This window comes from Catharus ustulatus, chromosome 2, assembly GCF_009819885.2.
Source record: "Catharus ustulatus isolate bCatUst1 chromosome 2, bCatUst1.pri.v2, whole genome shotgun sequence".
Taxonomy (NCBI): domain Eukaryota; kingdom Metazoa; phylum Chordata; class Aves; order Passeriformes; family Turdidae; genus Catharus; species Catharus ustulatus.
In genome coordinates, this window is record NC_046222.1 from 110,027,301 (window position 1) to 110,052,100 (window position 24,800).

The 24,800-nt window shown below is 39.6% G+C and overlaps 1 protein-coding gene across 6 annotated transcripts in view; it reads left to right on the top strand.

Annotated features, from left to right (window-relative positions):
* Positions 1–24,800, top strand: part of CNKSR2 (connector enhancer of kinase suppressor of Ras 2) — a 208,892-nt gene that overhangs the window by 22,361 nt on the left and 161,731 nt on the right. For all 6 annotated transcript variants that reach the window (XM_033053293.2, XM_033053294.2, XM_033053289.2 and 3 more), the window contains exon 2: positions 13,293–13,456. In XM_033053293.2, the coding sequence (XP_032909184.1) occupies positions 13,293–13,456 (164 nt within the window). The remainder of the gene's footprint in view (positions 1–13,292; positions 13,457–24,800) is intronic.

The window sequence follows — 24,800 nt, forward strand, 5'->3', positions numbered from 1 at the left end:
CTTAAAGAAACACAAAATATATGTTTCATACTTGAAAATAAAGGTGTCCTCTCTTTTTTTTTTTAAAAAAAAACAACCCAGTCTAAGTCTCACTCAGAATGTTTTCAGTGAGCCCAGAGGAGTTTGTGGTAACAGGGAGTCATTTCTTTCAGCTGTTAGCAACAAGTAGGAGGGCATGCAAAGTCAGCCAGAACTAATATAAAAATAATAATTATTAATTCATTCATGTTTTACAAGTACTTGAAATGATATCTGTCCAACCTTCTGTTTCATGTATATGTTAAAGGATAAATATGCAGTAAGGAATGTCTCATACAGTAGAAAAATCAATACATGTAAACAGTCTTATTAACCAGAGCAGAGTGAAAATGCAAAGTGGTTTTTTTACCTTTTTTGTTTTTTTTTCTTTGAGTTTTTTTTTCTTTTTATTTTCCTGGCCTTTGATTAGGTATGAATGAAGTGCTAACAAAATACATAGGATTTTTATACTTTTTCCATATCACTTTTCAATATAAATAGTGCTTAAATGGGTAGGAGATAATGGAGCAAGACCAGAAAGCATGCTGCAGTTGGCTGTATCCAGCTAGCACAGGAAATGCTAAACAGCACTTAGCATAAACCTCCTGCTGATGTCTTGTGGAAATGGGCAGGAATATCCATAATCGGTGCACTTTATCCCATGCTGACTGATACAAGTATTTAGTTCTACCAGCCAGGGTTATTGCAGAATAGAGGATGGAGATCACAGAAAGGAAACACAACATCAAAATTGTGTCACTAGTAAAATTTCACCTTGTACTAGAGCTGCAGTTGAACCTCAGCTTTGCTTGTTTCCCATGCCTTCCACGTGCCTTGGGGCAAGGCTGTTTGTCAGTACAGCTAGGGGCAGTGCAGGAGAACATCACTGTACCTTGTGCTGCCTTCTGGAGCGTCTATACAAGTGGGGCTCTCAGTGGCTGCATGTTTTCTGTGGTATTCCTGGCCCCTTTCCACATGAATTTCTTGGGAGAGACAGTATGGTGTGCATCTTCCACCTCCCTACAGACAGTTGTCGGTGTTGCCTGCAAGAGTGGAAAATGTGGGAATTTCAGGTTATTCATAGGATTTCCTAGCATTAGGCCTCTGAATTGGTGAAATAAATGTGTGTGTATGTATGTGCATTATAAAATGTTCGTAACACTAAATGGCAGCATTTTACACAAATGTATTTAGTGTGTAATACTATTACTTAATGACGTACCCAATCCTGTCTTTGGGAAGGAAGTTTAGGGGTGGGTTTTATATCATTAATTTAGTGCTATGCAGTTAATAGTTAAAAATAAATATTTATTTTTGTGTGTGCACATGTTACTTTCCATGCAAATGTTCCTTCCTCTTTCCTGGGGATATAACATTGACAAGACTTGAAAGAGACTAATATGTCACTGTAGATTAATTCAGTCTTTGAAGGGTCTAATTCCTAGTTACAGATTTTGCTCATATGGATAAATTGTACAAGCAACTGATTATGTAAAATGAGAAACTAACTGAAGTGTAGTTTACCTTGTCACTTCAACATATTTTTTTAAATTTTTATTTGTGTGTATTTACAACCTCGGCAAAACTGACAACATTATTTTGGAAAGTATATTGCTAAAGAAAATAAAAACCTAACAGAGATATTTTTTCCATTATGCAGTTGTGTGGTTTGCACTTCCACTTCACAAACTTGCAGTCCATGTTGTAGATTTTACATGATGGAATGTGTTCTTCACTTTTAATGAGCAAGAGGAAGAGTGGGGAAGAGCATGCATGTAAAGTTATCTTTGCCTATTCTCTTATGTAAAGCTCTCTGCTTTGGATATAGTTTGAAGCAGATTGTGTTAGCCAAGAAGCTTAAAACCAAAATGTTTTTACTTCTTAACATGGTGTGGATCTGTGCATATCAGAATGTAATAAAGCTGTACTTACAGGGCTGTTTGTAAAGTAATTTGAACATATTCTGTCTAATTATGGTTGATGTCATTAGGGCTCTCTTAATTCTGGAATCCTCCCTGCGAGGTGGCTGATAGAGCCAGTGAACACTGGATGATTTTGCTGGTCACAGAAGGAGAATCAAATGTAAGGGGAGGAAGAGTCATTTGAAGCATGGATGAAGTCATTATATAAGCAATCCCAACCAAACCTAGCATCTTGTCCCCTGTTACTCCAGAGAGAGGTTCAATGTAAGTGTAGCAAAACTACAGAATTGCTCCTGTTGCAAAATAAATTGGTTTGCTTTTAACCATGCTGCTGGGCTGTATCAAAACCACAGCCCCTTTGTGAGGACATCACCAAATAAATCTTGAAGCCTTATTTGAACCATTAGCAGATTTCTCCAGTGGGTGGGAGACAGTGTAACAGAGGTAAAGGAAAGCTTTAACAACTGTTGTATTATTTCTTTGGGGACACAGCGTTCTGGCTTGTGCCAAAAGGATGCCTTCTGGCATAATAAATTCTTGGCAGCAAAGCTGATTTTCATGGTAAAAAACTCTAATAAAGAGTGGAGGGGTTGTCTGACTATTTTGCATAATAGCATGTATTAGCCTGTGTGGGGGAGGAAGAAGAGGAGAGCCCTTAGTGTAACAGCAGTGTGTTTCAGGTGGCTGCTCCAGAGCATGCTGTAAAAATGCAAACATGGGAAGGCATTTGAAGGAACAACCAGTACTTATTTACTTACTTGGCTAATGTCAGGGGTCTGCTTACATAAACATCTTTTGACTGTCTAACATATTTTAGTCATTTTTCTCTTTAATACATGATTAATTTATATTTTCCAGAGGTGTGGGATAGTTATTGAGACATTGTATGTGAAGGGATGAATATTAGAAGTATAGCTTTCCCTTTCTTCTTCAAGACACTCCTACACATGTTGAAGTATTTGACCAGTGTTTTAAGTTACAGATGTTTCTTTGTCATGTGCAGGGGGATGCACAGCTTTTTCTGCCCACAGCTCTAAAACCATCCCAAGTCTCACACTGTGCTGAGTTGTGCAGACTCAATCTAAAGAGCTTCAACCCTGGGAATTGCATGGGCGTTGCGAGAAGGAAAAAGGAATGGGAGGGAGTTCATTCAGAGTTAGAAGAAACTTTCCCTCCTGTCCTGCCTGGTCTGTGCTTGCACATTGGATGGCTTTGCACTTTCTATAGTTGTATGGTGTGAAGCACAGCTGCAAATAATCATGGGAGACACTGAAAAGCTATGGAAAATTAAGACTTTCATATCTTAAGTCCTGCGGGAGTGTTTCAGACTTAGCCCCTTCTAAACTGTTCTAATTGTGAGAAGCCAGTACCACACCTATTTAGACAAAGCCTGCCATCCTTAGGGAATATGGTGGTTGCATTTCAATGCTTACAGTAATGTTGGGGAATTTGATAGTTTGTCCTTTCTACTTGGTGCAGAATTGTTTGGGGGCGGGTGCTGCACATTAGTGCAGTTGTGCTCAGGGATGTGCAGCTGTAGCCCAGGGCTGGGGCAGATGCAGAGCTGGTTTGCTTTGGTCCTCTCCAACTCTGGCACTGCTATGGTGGTGGTGTACTTGAGTCTGGTGGTCCTCATTTCAGCCTATTTTAATGTCTTAGTGCTCAGTGCTTGCTAGAGAGATGTGTTGGAGAAGTAATAAAGCTGTTATTAGATGGGCAGTTGCTTTTCCCGTGTAAACCAGTGGTGCAGCCTCTTCGTGTGCTGGCACCAGAATATTGTGTGTTTGGGGATTAGCTGTGTTTTAATCTTATAAAGTTGCTTTGTCCTAGCCTCTAGAAACTCTAAAGTCAGAAGGCACTGTTGTGCTCATTCATATGTTGCCTTGTATTGTATGAGTGATAAAGTTGCTCCTTGTAGCTGGATGTGTGGTAGCAAATTTTTAGGAAGCATCAAATCCCTGCAGCGGTAGTGTTTAAGACAGCTGTTGTACAAGGAATCATTTTAGAGAATAAAAATGGTAGCATTTGAAATTTTAACAGGTAATGAAACACAAATCAAATGGGTGTTAGTTAATGGTATTTAGATCCCTGATTTTATAGTGGTGGTTGAAAGAATTCCTATGAGCTAAGATAGTTGCAGTGTATTCTAGTTTACTTGTGGTAATTGGAGCAGAAACGTGGTACTTTGAGGAAGAAGTTAAACATTGATTGGACCCAAGGAGGTTTCCCTTTCCTGAGGTACTCTGCAAACTAGAGTACATGTGAAAAATGGGGAGAATGATTATGAGAGTATGAAAACTGCAATGTGAAACAGGGTAGAAATAAAAGTAGCTGTTGAGGGATTTGGCTTTATTAGCTTGCCAGCATGAATTTCTTGGGAAAAGAAATTGAGCTTCTTGGGTCAGGGCCATGTCTCCTTGTCTGTTACTTTGTTCAGTCTCTAGCATTGTGGGACCCCAAATAAGACTAGACTGACTGGATTCTTAAAAATCATAAGCCTGGATCATAAAAATATATTATTACATGTAAAGTACCGATGTCACTTTTGCCTCTTGCTTTTTGCAAAGCTTTGATGGTACATTCCTGTTGTCAAAGCTGCTCCAAAAATCATAAGGGCATAGACTTAAGTAAGAAAAAATAATGTAATTTCCTCTGAAATTTGAGGCAAGTATTTAATTCAGTCTTTATTGTCTTATAATCTTAATAATACTTGGACAACTTTTTTGAGAACTTCTGTTTTTGGATCAGATATTTCCAGTTTATCTCCCCTATAAGGCTGAACTTCTAACCCTGAACTTAAAAAGCTGACAATTTGTACATTTTACTATGAAAGTGAATGCACACTTTCTCATCCCATCTCCCCTGGGGTTGTCCTAGGCCCCTGCAGTTGGGTGTTGTGTTTATCAGGAATAAGTGAATGTGTTCCTTTGATTTTGCTTCATTTGAGGGATTCCTGATATTTAATGATGCTGTGGGTTGTTTGGCTCCTCTCCCTTCCTCTGTCAAAGAGATTTCTGCTGCCATTATCAGCTACACAAACTTTTCAGCACACTTCAGCCTTTTTCATGTGTAAAGGCCACAGCTGTAGCTGAACAATGTATTCATTGTAATCCAATAATAAAAGTCCTAAATATAACAATAATTACAACCCCTTACATTGAGAACAATATTGATAATCAGGGATACTAATCCTTGAATTTCATAGAAATAAAGCTTGACACTGGTTGTTGCAGTGTTATCCATGTTTTAAGATTTTAAATACTTTGCAAAACTAGTATGTGGTTGTGTAAAGATCTAGCTTTGCTATTCTGATGGGCATAATGGAAGCAAAAAGTACACAGGGAAATATGAATGATTACATTTATGAAGAGCTAAACAAAATGCTGTGGATACTACTCTTGTAATTAACAAGTCTAACTTGCCATAATAAACACTGATTATAAGTAGTCTAACTGATTTTATTAAAATAAGCCCTATTGGACACAGCAGCGAGTTTGGTCTTGTGTATCTTTAAGTCATGCTTGTAACTAGTTCTGGGTGTACATTTTTGATTTCTTTTGTCTCCTCCTTTAGTTTTCTTTTTTCAATAAATACTTTTAAAATTGGTCAGTGTGAAGTTCTTTGTAAAGTAGAGCTTTCGTTTAGCCATATGGGATCCACACAGTCTTGCTATTTCTACAATTTTCTGATGAAAAAAATTGCTCTGTATTGCCAATGTGGTCATACACTTAATATATCCAGGTCTCATAAGAGTGCAAGAGTGTATCTATAGGCACAGAAATAGCAGATTTCAGAGCTGGATTCCTTGAGCAGGATTTAATTTTTAATTGCAGGATTCATAGTGACTTGAGACAATACATCTTTGATCTCCATTTGATCCGTTGCTATCACAAATGCACTCTTTGACTCCCAGGTTCTTGCCCAGTGTAATTGCCATCTTGTTTGCTTGTGGCTTTCCTTTGGCCAACCACAGGTCCTTCTCCTGGCAAAGGAGAAGAACAAGTCGAGAGAGGCTGAATTTGAATTATGTTGCTGCTTTTCATGTTCACATCTCTTTTGCATTCTTCATTTTACAAACATAACATTCTTTTGTGGATGTAGTAGTATATACCCAGTGGATATAAAATGAGTTTTTAAATTGTGTTTCTCTTTCATTATCTAAAATAGTTTTTAGTTAGCAATACCTTTCCATTAATGTTCTGACTAAACATTTGAAAATTTCTAGTTAAAAATACATCTAAACTAAACTGCACATAGAAAACATATTATCTTATACTATATTCTATGAATACATGTAATGCTTGATGGAATAATTATTTGGATGTTCTTGTAATTTTTAATATTTCTCTTTAATGCTTTTGGAATTTTATTTTACTCCTCTGTGTCATAGAGAGGGGGAGAATGGAATGAGAGACAGAATAATTCTATAAACTAAAGGACAGATATGTTTTGCAGTTAGAGGGCTTTCACCTGAAATTACAGATAAACTGCAGAAAGTGATTGTCTAGCTCTTTTGCAAATACTACTGTAATCCAGGCATTTGGCAATTCTTTTTTTCATTAATGTAATACCCATTCCTTAATCTGCCTTCAGTTAATGTGTTGGGGTTTTTTTTCCAGTTTCAAATGTATCATAATGTTTTTCCAATCTGTGCTGAAAGCTGCTTCTGGTGGTTCATTGAACATCCTTCCTACAGTGCTCCTCTGGGATGGGGCATTACTTTTTTGCAGCTATCTTGTTCACAGTAGGCATTTGCCATCCATGGCACTTAAAATGTTCTGTTATTTGCACCATCTTCTGGCACTAATAACTGTGACATCTGTTTGTTACATATGAAGCCCAGGAGGTGCTGGAGACCCTGAAGCAGTGAGCATCCCTTCCGTGGGCAGAGGAAAATTATCTTTGTCTCTCAGGTGGGGAAGGGGCTGGCTTGGCTTGCCCTGGTTCCTATGGTGACATGAGCACTGAGGGTCATGGAGAGTTCCCAAATTCCAATCTCCCATGTACAGACTGGGGGGAAACTGGCCTTTCCTGGTCTTGTTCTGGGGAGAAAATGTGAGTGGGGATAATTGCCTGCTGTGACCTGCCAGCAGTGTCTGTGCCCAGGAACAGCTCTCTTGGTGGAGGTAAAAGAGAGGGAACAGTTTTGTGCTTGCTTTGCTTTTGGGCATAACTAAAGCTTGTATTTTTGAGCAATTAAAGTGAATAGACTAATAGCCTGTCAGCCCTGGATTAGTAAAGCCTAGGTGCAAATGCATATGTCATAGCAAAATGTTTTAACTTACCAGGAGCTCAGCTGAACTTTCAAGTTTGAACCATAACGTAGACTGACGTGCAGTCTCAAAGGTGTTTGGTCAGTCCTTAAGAATGCTTGATTTAAATTTAATGCATAATTAATGGTGAGCAGGGATAAAACAACTTCAGCTTTTGAGAGGTCACTTCCATCAGGCTACTTTAAGTAAACTTAAGTAAAATGTGTTGTAAATAGTAGTTTGCAATATGGAAAGGCATTAGATAGTGCTACATATATGCACACTCAGTTTATATTAAATTCTAGCTTACCTTTCTTTTTCATGGCTTGGTAAGTTCTGTGCTACAGTCTGTTGCTTGCATTTGTATTTGTTAAGGTATGAAAGCTGATGGAGTTCAGGTACTCCTGTTCAGATTGGAAGATAAATTTGTTTGCCTTATATCTTATATTTAAAGAAAAAAGAAAAGCCCTAGACCTTTTTTTCCTTTTTTTTTTTTTTTAACTACATCTGTGTGCCTTTTCTTCCCATGCAAATTTATTCCATGTATTGTTTGTATGTTACTGCTTTTCAGTAAGTGCTTTACAGAATAAGGACTTGCTCAGGGAAGTTTACAGTTTGCATCCTCTGATATACCTGGGGAGTAGAAAAATATACTGCCTTGTCAAAGCTTCAGGTATGATAGTTAAACCTGTAATGTTCATCATCTTTTCCTTAACCCAAACTGAAAAGGTGGCCGAAGGACAGAAGTTCTGTTATTTCCACTGTAGTTTCCCAACCTTGAAGAAAAATTCTTTTACTGGCAATTTGGGGAAGAGTATTCTACTTAGTTGCCTGTGTTTTTAGAACTGTATTTGAGCAGCTGATTTTTAATTCAGATCTAGCCATAGAAAAAGCCTATTTAATATTTTTTGTCTCTTAGAGGTGAGAGAATAGATTGAACTGCTTGCAGAGGAGGAGCAGACTGAGATCAGAACCTCAGAATATATTTTATGGAGAGACTTACTTGAGTTTCAGTTACCACAGATGTGGCACAGAGTTGCACAGCAGTTTGTTGGTTAGTTTGTTTCAAAAGATGACCTGGTACACTCGTCAAAATAAGACAATACCTTAGAATGAAGTTATTAGTTAGGAGACTATGACCATAGAAGATTTCTCTGGAGGGTTGTGGTGGATCTTGCAGTCTTGTTCCAGAAAATCATATCAGTAAAAAAATGAAATTAAGCCCTTCATAATCAGTTTCTATGATGCTGTTGTAATATAAGGAATTAGCTATGTAGAAATCTGATTTCTCGCATCTGTGAACTGTTAAAAATTATTAATGATTTGATAATCTCTAAATAGGCCTGTGCAAGGTAGAACTCAATGACAAAGTTGGGGAAAATAAACAGCTCCAGTATGTTCTACTTGCAAGAGAAACTTGTCTAGAGAAGTTTTGTTTTTTTTTTAATGTTTTAAGTATTGATACTTTTGCACAGTTTCTTCTGGAGGAGCTTTTTTAACTTTCTTGCTGGTTTTAATGTATTTAATCCCACAGGTGAGGTAGAGCTTGCTTGAGGCTTAAGTATAGAGTTGTTCCTTTTCTGTCAATGCCCAGAATGGTCCATCTGTGTCCATAACACCTTGGCTAACAAAGATGGACAATGTATTAACATCTTAGGTGTTCTTGTAGGTGTGAATCAAGAGGGGCCAGGTAATGAGTGGATAATGGGATCTGGACAGCATTGCCAGACTCCATGGTTGATAATTCAGGTGGAAAGCATGTGGGGCAGAAGAGTCCTTCCTGAGTAGTTAGCATCATTGGAGTTTTAAGTTTTGCTGGAACTCAAGACCAGGAATCTTTCAAGGAAAAAAAAAAGGAAGGTTATAGTATATAGTTTCCTTTACAGAGTAGGTTTAGAAGGAAGACGATTATCATAATACAGTTCAAGAGGATGAGTGTCATACTTTACCTCTCTTGCTACTAAAACACCTGTGCCTTTACATATACTCGAAATTCTTGCAGTTATTTTGAGTGAGGAGTACAGTTGTTGAATATAAGACTTTTACTTGTGTACTGACATCACAAAACTTGCTTTTGACATACCCTGGGGCCTTACACATCCAGAACATAATCATGAACCTGGTTTTTGGACTGAAACATCCAGGAGTGCTGGATACTCTACAACCTTAATCTCACCCGTGGCCAGGAACAGGGAGTAGTGCATCAAATGGAGTTATTTGCTGGAATTGCTGTGTTATGGGGGTTGGGTGACATCCTCTAATATGACACTGGGGAGGGAGCAGAGCAGCCCTTGGCAGCTGGAAAAATTGCTAACTTCATTGAGGTTGGGTGGATTTTGGACTTGCAGGAAATTAGGAGAAGACAGTACTCTAATGAAGTTGTTATTTTCATTTAGCTTTCTCTCCAGGCACCTGATGTTTTTTGGTATGTCTCGTCCTGTCCCAAGTTAATGGCATCATCAGCTGGGAACGCTCGTTCCCTGCAGTTCCCCTCCTGTTGATTTGAAGGCAGCAGTGGCTGTCTGGATGTGTTGTAGCTTTGGGGGCAAAAGGTGTGGGAAAGGAATGCTGGCCTTTTTGTATTATTATTATTATTATTATTATTGTTGTCAACATTATCATCATCATCATCTGTGCACAGTTTTGTTTAAAAAAAGAACTGTTCTTTAATTTAGAAATATAATGATAGAAATAAATTACTTTAAAAGGACGTTTAGGGAATAAGGAGATGTATTTGTGGCAAGCTATTCTGAAAACGTCATCCAGTATATGGTTAAATTACTTTGTTGTTTCCTGGCTGTAGTTTTTATGAAATTGATGAGTCAAACAATTGTCAGTAATATTTTTGTTCTCTTAAACTTTTTTCTTACCCTGTGAGAGGTACATGCCTCCACCTAGATTACAACTGAATGACAAAAATACTTAGGTAGCAGGAGGAGGAAGACTAATGCCTTTATGTAGAATTATCTGTCAGTGACTGTTTATAGAGTGCCTTTGTCATGTCTTATTCTGGATTTGTGTGGCTAGTGCCCTAAGTGGTAATTCATTTTTGCTGCCTAATGATGTTAATTATTATAATGTTATTATCGTTCAGCAGTCTGGGTGGGTCTTAAGTTCAGGAAGAGCAGAAGTGCATTGAGCCCCTCATCCAGATCATCAGTAAAGATTTTACTGATGAAACCCAAGGAACATCACAATTACTTCCAGAGCCCACTCATCCAGCCAGTTTTACACCCAGCCAAGAGTACACCCATCTAAGCCCTGGTAGCCAGTTTTGCCAGGAAAATGGTGTGGGAAATGATGTCAAAGACTACTGAAGTCTATGTAGACAACACCACAGCTTTTCCCTCACTTACTAAGGGGGTCACCCTGTCACAGAAGGAGCTCAGATTGGTCAAGCAGAACCTGCCTTTTCTAAATCCATGCTGGCTGGGCCTGATCTCCCAGTTGTCCTGGATGTGCTGTGTTGTTGCACTCAAGAAGAGCTGCGCCATGACCATTCTTGGCATGAGTTCAGACTGAAAGGTCTGTGGTTGCCCAGATCTTCCTTGCAGAACTTCTTGGAGATGGACATCAAATTTGCTGAGCTGCAGTCAACTGGGACCTCTCCAGTTAGCCAGGACTGCTGGTATTTGGTGGAAAGTGGCTCAGTGAGCACTTCTACCAGCTCTCTCAGTACCCTTGTGTAGATCCTATCCAGCCCCACAGACTTTTGTGCGTGTAAGTAATGTAATATGTCACTGACCATTTCCCATTGGATTATGGAGGCTTCATTCTGTTCCCCATCCCTGTCTTCTAGCTCAGGGGGCTAGGCCCCTGGAGAACAACTGGTCTTGTTATTCAAGGCTGAGGCAAAGAAGACATTAAGTACCGTAGTCTTTTCTTCATTCTTCACCATTGTGTTTCCCCCCATATCCAATAAAAGCTGAAGATTCTCTGTGGCTCTCCTTTAATTGCTAATGTATTTATAGAAACACTTTTTTCTTTTATGGCACTGGCCCTATTAAGTTCTAGCTGGGCTTTGGTTTTTCTGATTTTCTCCCTGTATAACCTCATGACATCCCTGTAGTCCTCCTGAGTTTCCTACCCCTTCTGCAAAAGGTCATAAACTCTCCTTTTTTCCTGAGTTCCAGTCAAAGCTCTCTGTTCAGCCAGGCTGGTCGTCTTCTCTGACAGCTCAATTTTCACCCTGTCACAAAATCACAGAATATTCTGAGGTGGAAGGGGCCCACAGGGATCATCGAGTCTAGCCCTTAAGAGGATGGTCTGTACAGAGATCAACCCCACAAATTTGGTGCACCTTAGCTGAGCTGATCTGAGCAGCTGCCTATGGAGGAGGCCTCTCCTGCCCTTTTAAAGTTTCTTTCCTGAAGAATGGCTTGAGCAGCTATTTGATTAAAAGGGCAATGAAATGAAGGCAGTAGCTTCAAGTACTTGCTTAACCTCAACCTTTAAGTGGCTTTGTTTTGGAGGAAGAAAATCAGGCAGCAGGCTCTGGAAGGACATGGTTGAAGTCTGCTGGTACTGGGGACTTTGTCCTGAGACTGGAGTGCTTCTTTTGCAGTGTGTTTGTGTGGTTTAGTTTCAGGGTGTACATTCTAGAGGTTAAAGCCCTATGGGTATTGTGCTGATGTAGCAGGGACAGAGTGTGGGTGACTCTTGGCCAAGGGCTGAGCCAGGAACAATGGGCTGGCCTGGTACTGAGGCATCCCTGCCTGCAGCACCAATATGTTCCTCATGTGAGTCTCTTCTGAGGTGTGGCTATACTCTGAAAGGCACGAATGAGAGCCAAAAATGCAACAAAACCAGTTTCAGAGAACTCTATGTTGTATACCGGTGCTCTTACAAGGTGACTGGGGTTCAGCAGTCAGATCAATCTTTTATCTTCCATTTATCTTCAGATTTTTCAGACATTTTGATTAGCAAGTAAGAATGGTCTTGCTTTCTTCCAGTCTAGTGAGCAGATGTCTTTTCACTATTAGGGATTGTTTGAAGACATTTTTCAGAAAAGTTGTATCTCTCAAGAATTGGTAAAATTAATGCATTCAGAGCTTTGTCAAGTCCTATTGCTTGGTAGCAGTCATGTTGACACATTGAAAAGTATCCAGACAGAAATGTTAAATTGACCACCAAATACCCAAGAGTCTTACTTATCCCCTTGGTACATGAGTGCACATACTGCAGAGCTTCCCTACTAGCTGGCTGTCTTGGGCAAAGATCAATGGGCTAGAGATGCCTGATGGATTCTCTCCCATTCTGCCATGCTCTTTGCTCCAGGTGAAAATGTGTGGCCAGGTGCCTGTCATTGACTCACAATCAAACTGAGAAGGTGGAACTTGGATGCCCCCCCAAAGCAGGACCTGTACCCTGCATTCAGCCATGTCCTAAGCAAATGTGCTGCAGGACCTTCTAGCATGTTTTTTGGCACAATGGGCCTGTTTCTGCTCCCTGATTACTGTGCTCTGAGAAGTGCACCCAGGTCTTGATTTGAGTAGCTTTTCAGGCTGATTTGTGTACTGTCACTCCTTGGAGGTTCTCTTTGTGGCACATTGAGCTGGATCTGCTGCCGCAGTTGGGGCCCAGTTTTTGCATTTGCAGTGCTTCTCCCTTTCTTGTTCACTAGAGCTCTTTGCAGATTGTTTTAGAGGCTGGCATGATCTGTGAACGTTCAGGTGACTCAGCAATGGGTGACCTTGGAGTGTGAGAGATGCTGTGGTGTGGCACTGCCCCTTTGTGTTTGTCTCTGTGTTCTATTGTCCCTTTCCAACTCTCCCCTTCCAGATGTGATGGAGGCATCCCTAACATACCTGTTATTGGGGCTGCCAGATTGACATTCATAGCCCAGTAAACCTTAAGAATTCAGGGCTTTGTTCAGGCTTCAGGAGCATTTGGTATTGTCCACAGGTTAAAAAGAGCCATGGCTGGCATAGCTCTTCAAATCTTGAGGTTTCTGGGTAACAAAGTTTTTATAATGTCAAAATACTTCTCTTAAAGATAGAACAAGAATCCTCTGCTGGCTTAATTTTTGGTCAGTTTTGCTTCCTAGTAGGGTACAAAATGTTGCTAACTTTTGTCTTCTCCTTCTGTCCTTTCGTTGCAGGTCTTGATGATTGCCTGCAGCAATATATAAAGAACTTTGAGAGAGAGAAGATTAGTGGTGACCAGCTATTACGAATTACTCATCAGGAGCTGGAAGATCTTGGAGTCACAAGAATTGGCCACCAGGAGCTTATCTTGGAAGCAGTAGACTTGCTCTGTGCACTGGTAAACTTCTTGGGGCAAGTGGGGAGGGGTGAACAGTACTTTCTGTACTCAGATTGTTAATCCTAAAGACTTATCTAAGCACCTCAGGAAACTCTTGATTTCTAATGTTTTCTAATGAACAGTTTAGCATTTTAAACCAAGGGCAAGATAAAGGGAAAAATCTATTGATAAGGACGGTGTTTGTTAAATAAACTGGTATTAGAGATTTAGGGCTTGCATATCTGTCTTTGTAGAATAAAGTTTATCTGAAATAACAGCGGAACTAGACTGTGCTTGGTTTGGAATGTAAAATAGTTATATATGTGAATGGAGTAATTGAGTGTTGGCTGCTCTTTACAAACAAAATGTTCTGGTATTAACCATGTCATTCTTCACTGGTCCTTTCATGCAAATTATGTTTTAGATGATTTTTTGAGCCTGATGAAACAGAGCTGCTTGTATTTCATGGTAGAAAGGATTAAATACTGAAATAATTATCTTATGTATAAATAACATAAATTTTTGATGGAGCACATGAAGGATTTTGGTAATGGTCTGTTCAGTCAGGTCATGTCGTGCATAACTAGGATTAGCTGCTCAGTGAGGGGTGTGGTGCTGACTTCACCCTCCTTTATGAACTTCTTGTGTGTGTGTCTGTAAAGATTAGTGGTAGATTGGGCACACTGCATTCTCCACTGTCGAAGGGATTGTAAATAGCTCTGTTAAGATGTACTTCACTGCCTAAGGTGGTGTTTTGTGGGTTTTTAGTACATACTATTTTTCAAGCCTCAGAAGGAGCTTTTAAGAAAGCTGAATCCTGGGAGAGGCAATCAAAGACGGTAGGCTGAAAGGCTCTTCAGAAGGGCTTGTCAGTTCTCCATATGCAGCAGCTTTTCTGAATACCCTGTTGTTGCATTTTTGGGATATTGTGAAGTATAATGAAAAGGAGAGTGAAAAAAATAAAACATACCCAAAAAAGTTTAAAAAAAGGAGAAAGCTTTTTCATATAGGAAAACATTTGATTTTAAACACAGATTATCTTCTCTACAGTTTCTAGTCACATTGCGATGTGAGTCAGTGCAATAAGTTAACTCATCAATTTGTTTTTTGAATAAGGAAGTTGGAATCTTAAAAAATGCTATTGATATAGAAAGGGATGTAAAGAGAGTTATTCACAAAGTACTTTTCTTATCAGACATTACAAAAGAAAACAAAGTAAATACTTTAGTTAACTGAGAAAGATAAAGTCTAAGTTAGGGGGAACACCAATAACTGTTCTTCCCAGTCACACAGAGAAGCAGATTGTGGGTCTTTGAAAAATAAATTACTTTTACAGAAAAAAACCTTGTTTATTAGCTGAAATTTCTTTTTTCCTTGATAGTAATTACAGATATAATCTTCAGACAAACAAACACAACTTGTCTTTGTTTCTCCTTTATCTTAGGCAAAAGTGTATGGAACTAAGTTGAATATAAAATAAGGAATTTCTAGCAAAGGCTAACACTGCATCTTAAATGCATGCAGCAAGTCTCTCCCTTCCTGGTTCTTGTTGCACATACAGTATTGTCTGCTTTACTGAGTTTGTCTTAAAGAAAATTGCTAAAACACAGTGGCATGAGTTCAGATCGCAGCTTCTAATTTAAGATGAGGTTTTTGCAGTCTCACAATTGGCTCCCGATGGCTCCTCAGGGATACAAAATGTTATTGTTATATTGATTTTAGTGGACTTAATTTGAATTTATTGTTCACCAATCAGATAAACCTCTTAGAAAATTTAATTCAGAGGCAATCCATTTGGCTGCACTGATCCTATACTTACAGGCTTTTCTTTTTGTATTGCATCCATGAGTGTCTATCCTGGGTAGGGTTTACCTTTTCTTCTGATTTGACTTTAATATTAGCTATATTGTTTAGGAGAACATTAAGCCTATGACTCTCCAATGTAGGATAACTGCTAATTCAGATAGGGGTTACGCAATTTGCTTATTTTAAATTTTCTGATTTTTGTTTTTCAGTGGAGTTTAACAGAGGTTTCATGATAGAGCTTAGCATGAGTTACAAATACATGATCCAGATGGGTTAACATCTCTTTGTTTGCTGGAGATGATGGGTGGCATGATGGGCTGTGAATAGCAAAGTTAATTATACCTTGCAAGCTTAACCTCTGATTGATTTAAAAGTAGTTTTTAAAAAAACAAAAGGATTGCTTCTGCTTCTCCCCCATTTCTCTCTGAATTAGTGAGTAACCACCTAAACAGTTTTTGGTATTGAGGACAACTACGGGGACAGAACCCCTCCCACTGTTCATCTCTGTTCCCACTCTACAGGGGAGAGTTTTCCAAAACAGAGTTGCTGTCACTCAGGAAAGCTTCTGATTGCTGATGTATGTTATTCCTGCCACCCCTTCCCTGTATTTTTTGGAGGTAAACTACTTGCAGTTCCCTGGCAGCTGTGGATGTGGCAAACAGCAAACCAGCTGCTTGTGTTGTGTGCCTGTAGTTCACAGGGCTACAATTTCTTACCAAGGGAAGGTGGAGAGCTTGAACAAGCAAGCAGATCTGACTGGTGTGGAGAGTGCAGGAACTCATGAGTGGGGGCTGTTGAATTGTGCCAAACACACAGACTGCCACAGCAATAGTTGGGAGCCAGTTATGATTGAGAACACTATCTAAAGGATGTTCTTTATGGGTTTTTGACAGAAGGTGGGTGGGTGGCTGGCTATGGTCGCTCACGTTATTTGCCTCCTGTCATCAGCACTTGAAACAAATGGATCCTCCACTGTTTGTGAGCTGATCGGAGGACAAATGGTGGCCTGTGCTTTCCATCTTCAGTAGAGTCTCTCTTGGGTGCCAGCCTGCCATACTGTGCTCTTGACAGCAGAACGAGCATCCAGGGGTGAAATTCACAGGTTTTCTTTTCCTGTGGTGCTTCAGGGAAGGAGGAATAAAGTTTTTGCCCAGCTGCTACTGCTGTTACAGGTCATGCTTGCTGGTGATGGTGGGGATGTACATCCTGCATACCATTGCTGGAGCTGATAGTGCTGTTGGGAGAGGGCAGGCAGTCCAGCTAATGTAGTTTGTCTCTTCCCTCTCTCCTTCAGACTGTGAAGGTGAGAGCATGTTCAATAGATTATCATACCTTGGTGCAGCTTTGTGTTTTACAAAATCCATATGTTAGAAAAGGCACAATAAAGGAAATGTTCTCTGTGCTTAGAAGAAATAAGTAGTGAGGTCTGTGATGGTATTTTGTTGCTGCTAAGAGTTTGTCACGTATTTTTCAAGATGAGAAACCTTGAAAATCCACCATGATGGATGTATGCTGGCAGCATTACTTTATTTCCAGCAAGACAAATATCCTGTTCTCATCTTTCTGTTTAAATTGGGACATGCAATCACACTGATGGTGTCAACAGGTAAATTTTTACTTGATGTGGATGGACATTTTTATTCATACTAACAAAATCACTCAAAATAATTGACATCTCAAAACTGGTTGAAAGTGATAGACTAAGGAACTACATGTCCAGCTCTAGAAATAGAGGAGAAACTATTGAGTTGTGTGCCATGTTTCTCCACTCTTACCAGGTAATAAAATACAGAGCTGTTCATCAGTTGTAACAATTGCCATTAGGATCTTAGCCTCAACGTGATCCTTTTCAGTATGTGTGTGAGGGTGAAGCTAGTCTAACACTGTTTTTCATTTAATCATTATACAAACAACAATGTAGCAGACTTCATCCACGCACAAAATGTGATGAGCATTGTTTGTTAGAGGGTTTCTTTAAAAACTGAACGTGAATGAACAATGCCAATAAAAGTAAACTGAGGAAAAAAGGAGATGATGCTTACGAAAAGAGAAATGCATAATAAGGAACAAATCACAGTAATTTCATGATTATAAACTGCACCATTTTGACTAAAATTTTGGTCCCAACCCAGACGTGCAGTTTATACTCTGGTGCATCCAATATATGAACAAAGTCCGGAAATTTCCCAACCCGGAAGTGTGAGCTCGCGAATTGAGCACCTGCCAGTGAAACCCGCGATCGCGCGATTGTTACAAATTGGTTACTCTGTTGCGCGGCAGGAGGAGCGGGCTCTTGCCGGCACCGGGCAGCAGCACCGAGCTGGGCACCCAGCCCCATTGGCAGCTCCGAGCGGGGCCGAGCCCACCCAGCCCCGAGCCAAGCCAGTAAACTTGTGATTCGGTTACTAATTCATTACTTTGTTGCGCGCGGATCTTCGCTACGAATGAAAGTGTGGCTTTATAATTGGGTGCGGTTTATAATCGTGAAATTACTGTAATTCTTTTTCCATCATCTGTTTGTCAGAAGATGGGAGTTTCATTTACCAAAACTGGGTATGACCATTTTTTCGCAGAAAACACTACATGCTGCCTAGGGAATACAGACTGAAGACTGCACAGCCAAACATGGCTTCTTCATCTTTAAGAAAATGATCTAGTTGACCACAATGCCTTCGTAAATGAGATGCCAGATGGAGATTACTTTTTTTTGTTTCACCTAAATATCTTGTTTATTTTGTTTGCATGAAGATTAAATTAGTTTAATTTGATTTTGCAAATATTTTTTAAACAGAGATCCTAAAGTAGGAGACGTGCTGTTATAAGAATATTAGAAAAGCTTCAAAAATAATTTTTGGATGCTTTGAAGTTTTTCATTAACAAAGAACTTAATGAAGTCCCTGTGAATTTGCAAAATAATTCTTCAGGGAATCTTCATTTGTGTAGAATAGAGTTTGGTTAAAAAATAAAACAGATTTTGCTTTATAGAGCATACTGGTTTCAGTGCTAGTTTCATGCTACTTAGTTAAATCTGCTATGGCTGCACAGGAATTTATTGCACACTATATTTGAATCTCTAAAGGTAGAAGATTGCAGCAAATGAAATAGCATTATTATTTGGCAGAGAAAACATTGGTGTGCACTAACAGCATGAAATTACTTATAATTTACCACTAACACAAAACATTTATATGCAAATGAATGTAAAAAATAGACCTACTTTACCCATGAATGATTTTATTCCTCTTAAGAATTATGTCTTTTATCTTAATTTCATCTTCCTGCCATTTCTCTAACAGAAACACTTTCCTTTGCACTTATCACTAGTCAGATCTTAAAACTGTTTTGTCAGTAACAGTGAATTTTAGACTTAATCATTATGGTGCTAAATGAGGAAGGCTTACTTTCAAAATGGAGATTTATATGTACTGAAGGTGGAATTTACTGTTAGTATTCTAAATGTTCATAACAGAAAAATTACTTACCCTTTTCACTATTGCCCCTTTCAAGTTAAAATTCTGCATATATATCATATATCACATATCATGTGCCTCCCTGTCCTCAGCCTGAGTTAACCTAACTGCAGTGCAGGAAATCCTGAAGTCCATCACCAGATCAATAAAGCTAAGGAGATAAAGAGTTTCTGATAGCTCTTATAGATCACATTGAAAATGTGTTAGCAAATCTTTTACACAGAACTGTAGTAGACGCCATGGTGTGCCAAGGGCAGTATCCTTCTTCCCACCAGCTTCAAGAATCAGTTATGGATCCTAGATACTTTTTAATAGTGTTTTTTTCTCCCTTTGGACTGCATGGAGGTTTGGGCAAGTATGAAATACATAACCTGGTTCATAAAGTCATAGTGTGGCTTGGTTTGGGAGGGACATTTATAAAGCTGTAACCACCCAGTTAAAAGCAGACTGGATAAAAAGAGCTGTTAATAATGTAAAATGTTTTTAAAAGGTAGTGTGTTCATAACAATACTTATTTCCTTTTTCAAAAAATTACTTTAAACTGCTAATTAGCTGTTTAAGACTTTTGGAAATGCCTGTAACTGGATATGGAACTGGTAGTTCAAATTATGGAGAAATAAGTGCATTTGGCAGGCTAGGACTAATTACATGAGAAAGTAAAAAAACCAAAAAAGTAATGAGCACTTGGTCTTTCAGAGTGTGTTGATTGAATAAGAGAAAGAAGAATAGTTTATATAATTGCTCTGTTAGTGCTACAAAGCATGGCCAGGGCTTGGCTTTTTGATGTGTTGCTTGATTGGGATGTAGAAAAAGAAGGGCATTTTTCAAGAAAGGAGATAGTGATAATGGCTGTGAATCTTTCCTGGGTTCTGCAAGGCTGGATATATTATGCACCTGAGTGTTTTTCTGACTATAAACATTTAGGCCAAATATTTACACTCTTTGAAACCATTTGCCTTTTAATCAGTTTGTGTTTAATAATTGCAGTGAGTAAGTGTCATTTGAGCTATCTGGGGTTTCTGTCCTTATCTACTTATTCTGTGTTTATGAAACAGATGTGTTAGGATCATGTGTTGTGCACTTCTAAATTACCCCATATGTCAGTGCTATTTGAGGGAGAGATAACCTTAATGTTGGCATTTGGAGACGCTGGAGGAAGGACCGTTAGAAATATATGTTGTAGGCAGATCTGATGAGGTATAAAGTTACATAAGGCACCTTCCATATGACAAGCTGTGATATCAGTTGCTGGCAGCTTTGGGTTGGTAAGCTATCTGCCTCATACTTTGTGGGATGTGTTCAGCCAAATGTTTTGGAGAATGAGGTTCAGATCCATTTTGTTAATTTTAAAAATCAACTTTGAAGGTATAGTTTAGAACTTTTATTTGTGAATTTTTGTCCACCACAAATTTTACCAGGTGTGGTTGTGGTTTCGAAATGGCTGCCATGTGCTGTGGTATCTGTGTGATGCTGTTTTGATTATTCATTTAAAATCTTCCTCAGGCTTTTGAAGAAATGAGGACCCTATGAACTTTACTGTTACCAAGTTGCTTGTTTAAAAGCAAATAAATAATACATACAGAAAATATACTCAAGAATTAAGCGTGGAAGATGAAAGCACTGAAAGATAGGAGGAGAAGAATTAAACTCACCTGAGGTGGTTTTAAGTCCATTTCTTAGCAGCATATGCTATTCTTGCATAAAACTCCTGTATTCATCCTGTGAATAAGTGGAAAATGACTTTTTATTGCATTAGAGAGAAAACTTATTTCATCCTTGTGATAGTTATCCTTATTACTGAGATATATCAGATGTAATTGAGAAGTTGCACTTCTTAACACAGAATTTACTACTCAGTGCAGCTATCTAGACTATAAAATTTGTCTTTTAAAATGTTGCCATTTCTTCTTTAAGATGTTTGTGTGTGTTACAAACATATTAACCAAATTAAAATAAACCTTCACCTTCTTCAGTTTATACAGTCATGGTTGCCTTCTACAGAGGAGCAGCAGAAATTATTTGATGTAACCATTGCTATCTGCTATGCTGTCTGGTGAAGATGCTGCTTTTATTTTCTTCTTGCCCAGAAGCACTAGTGTTAGAGCAGCATCTTCAATTCCCATCTTGTGTCTCTTCAGTAGAAGTCAACACTGGTTTCTGCATACCTTTTGCTCCACATGGTTTCCAGCAGTATGATTTTCATGCCTTTTGTTCCACAAGGTTTTCAGCTTTCTGGGCTGAAGAGAAGACACAGTGATTTAGAGAGGCCATATGCTCATTTCCCTGTCTTGGGGTGTTTGTAAGAGTAAAACAATGTCACTGAACTTGATACAGCGTTTGTGCTTGGAAATGTAGAGCTATTCATGGTTGCATAAAAGTTGTGATTGAGACAGCTGTTCTAAGGGATTTCTGAATTTGTTAATGGAACTGTGGTTATGTCTGTGTTGCACATTGTATTGTGTTTAGATATGAGCTTGGCTTATTTAGCTGAGATGGCCTTGCACTTGCAATGGGCAGTATAAAAATACCCTAAAGTCCTGGCATCTTCTAGACAGTCTGTCTAAGCCAGCAGAGATAGTACTGTATGCATTAGGAACACTTTTCAACCTGTGCTCACAGTGTCAGATGCACTTGCCCTGCCAGCAAGAATCGAGTGAATTTAGCACAGGAAAGAGATGAGGTCTAAATTTTTTATTTTTTATTAAATAATTGAGGGAAGCAGGGAACACAACTACTAAACATTGATCAAGCTAGTTAAAGAAAATTTTACTTTACTTCCACATTTGGTTAGTGAACTCTCTTCCTACCCTTGGGGTGCTGTTGCAAGGATGGGCTGGCAGGGGTACCAGGCTGGCTCTTCTCACAAAAAAACCCAGCAAAACTCTTTAGTGGTGATTAGAGCAGTTGCTTGTCAGCATGTGAAGAAAAGAGCTACAATTCCTCATTCACACCGTCATGTGAAGCCACAGAAAGTAATTAGCAGGTAAGGTGTCTATTAATAGTTCCCACCACCTTTAGTTCAAACACCTGCTGACAAGCTATTACTCTGTGTAGTTCAGCTTCATCAAGTTCTTGTTTTATGATTGCCAGAAGAGACTCCATTAAGAGCTGTTTCTGTTTGGGCAGGGTATCTCTGAAGACACTCTGTGGCCTCTCATTGAGGAATGGGATGCCTTGGCTTTTGTAATTTCTCGTAATCTCTGCAGGCATGCAGAGATTTCTTTGTGCTGCTTTCAGTGACTGTGAATATACTTTTGCTAATGAAAGCACAACTCAAGTTAGTGCTGGCTAAATGCAGACTAGGGGAAAACAAAGAACTGTCTCCTTTGCCTGCAATTATCTTCTTACAGTGCTTGAAAATAGACGCAGTGTATTTCTAAGAAAACCGTATTGTTAATAGTGTATTATTGAGTATAAAGTATGATTAAACTTGGCAGTTTTTATTTAAGCAAGCTTTTTCCCAGTATTAGAACACACAGCTCTGGTCGCTTTTAATGTGGGCCAGAAATATTAGTGATAAACAAAGTGAGGTTTTTGTTAGCTTGGCTACTGCTTTAGGATCCTTCTACTTAAAGCCTTCAATAAACACAGCTGCCCAAAATATATTTTGCCTGAAATTTATCTCTGTATTTTCTGTCTCTGGCTTTATCTGTATGATATTACAGGTCGAGGCTTTGCCAAAGTCAGTTCCATCTTCATGTTAGACTGAATTTACATGTGGTTTAGGCTGTGTGTGTTATTTTAAAGGACACAAACACACACACACACACATATTTGATGAATACGTGTGAAAATAGGCTTTGAATCTGTTAGCACTCCCTCTGCTTTTCCCTCATATCTGATGGTGAAAAAAGGCCTCTGAAAAAGAATGTGGCTGTAGGTGGCCATCACTTAGATAATAAGAGAAAGCCATAAGCTTTTATAGCTGATTTTCTAAAGAAGTGTATACATAAATGCTGCCTATTTTCCTATTATAGAAAAAACCGTGAGTGTTATTTTGTTTGGTCTGCAGTGTTCAATGCTGCAGATTTTCTTTTCTTCTGGAGCTTTACTTTCTGCTGGTACTGGAGGTCTGTGCACTGCCTGCCAGGGCTCCCGCTGGGGTTGGGCACGGAACGTCTGCACAGGCTGGGAAGCAGCACCTGCCTGTCCCAGCAGATGAAGTACAGACAAGGTGACAAAGAGGAGGTGACAGAAGAGAGGGAGAGTTGAAGTAATCTGGGGTTGTTGAGGACCATTGGGATCCAGCCCCACCTCGGCATGGTCTCCCCCGGCTGTGGGCCCTGCGTGGGGCATGGCTGGGGTGACAAGAAGGTGCCTGGGCTTGTTTCTTCCCCACCTCGCCCACCTTAGTTTTATATTTGGATAATCAGACTCAGCTCCTTAGGATCAGCCAGCTGAATGGAGAAATTCAGTGTTTGAGTGCATCAGAAAGAAGGCAGCCCTGTGAGGAGGCCTGTGCCGGGCCTGCAGCCTGTGCTTGTACCCCCCACATTTGGGGCTGTGGGTGCGATGTTGTTTGGGCCCGCTTGTGGTGGGCTTTGCTTTGGCTGGTCTATAAGACACTTTTGGTGACTGTCTTAGTTTGGAGGACAGGTGTCTGCTAAGAAAGGTAGGAGCCTCTCTTTGAAATGGAGAATGTAAACCCCCCTCCCTCCAAATTATTATAATTTTGAAATCAAGGGACTCTCAGGCAAAGATATGGGAATTAGGAATAACAGTTCTTTACTAGGGAAATTAAAATAGAAATACAGCACTACAAAGAAACAAACTCCAAACCCTGACAAAGTCAGAGTACAACCTGATACCCTGTCAGGCAGGGTGTTGGTAGCAGTCCCATTAAATGGTGGCTGCATCCTCCTGCAGTGACAGATGTGATTCAGTTGGAGCAGTGCTCCTGTACAAGGTGCAGTTTCCCTCTGGAGGCCCAGTGGGGATGTGGAGAAATCCGGTTTTCCTCTGGAGTCCAGTGGAGAAAGGGGCTACCTTAGTGTCCCAAAACCTCTGTTTTTATCTTGGTAAGAAATGTTGGGCTCTTCCCCCTGTCTGGAGCAACTCCCAATGGGATGCAGTAATTTTATCAGTCCCACAGTGGGACTCAATGGCCATTAGCAGAAAATGACTGGCTGGAGGAAGGATGGGTTGTGAAAAGATAAAGAACAATGCCCTGCCTGGTTTCAATGGATGGCCCATTAGCAGAATATCTGCTGTTGAGATAAGGATCACTGCCCCCACCCTCAACAGATGGTGATAGAATAGATACCTTTTATCACACCCTGTGTTGTAACCCCAGACAGTGACTTATCATGCATCCAGAATATGTTTCATTTGTTTCTTCCCCTATTAATTTTGCCAAAATGAGTTGGATGCTCAAGAAGCAGGATGAAGTAAGAACAAACCTGTTACCTTTTTCAAACTTAATCCTACCCATTCCTCAGTCCCCATTGTGCTCCCTCACTCAGACCAACCACAGAAAGCTGCAGAAAAAAACAGATATCTTCATTTCTGATGTTTATCTCTATACTTTGGACTGATTTAATATGTTATTAGTTATGAGCCATTTAGCTGCAAAATAAAATACCTTTTACTTTTCAATCCCAATTAATTGTTTTCATTTTGTAATTTTTTATTTATAACCTAATGCTGTAATTGCTCTTGAATATTTACATGGTGGAAAAGTCACTGCCCAAATATACAATTTGTCTAATTGGGACTGAATGTAGTGGCAGGGGCCAGCGTCTCTATAGCTGAGAAATGCCTGCAAAGCCTTCCTTACCCAAGATAGGGATGTTCACAGAAGTTCCAGTAATGGGTTATAAAGTGCAACCTTAGTATAAGGTCAGTGCCCCCATAAGCTGAGTTCCAAAGTGCATTCTCTGCTGCAGGAGGATGGTTGTTGGCTGAGCAGCTCCTCACAAAGTGTGTTCTGTTCACAAGCACACAGGGAGATGGCAGATGAGTTGTGTACTGTAGTCTCTCTTTTCCATCATGAGTCCCCCATTGGTGTGAGAATGGATGCTGTGGGAGGGATGGGGGCTCACTGGGAGTGGCTTCAGTGTTAATGTTCCTGCAGTCCCTATGTAGTACAA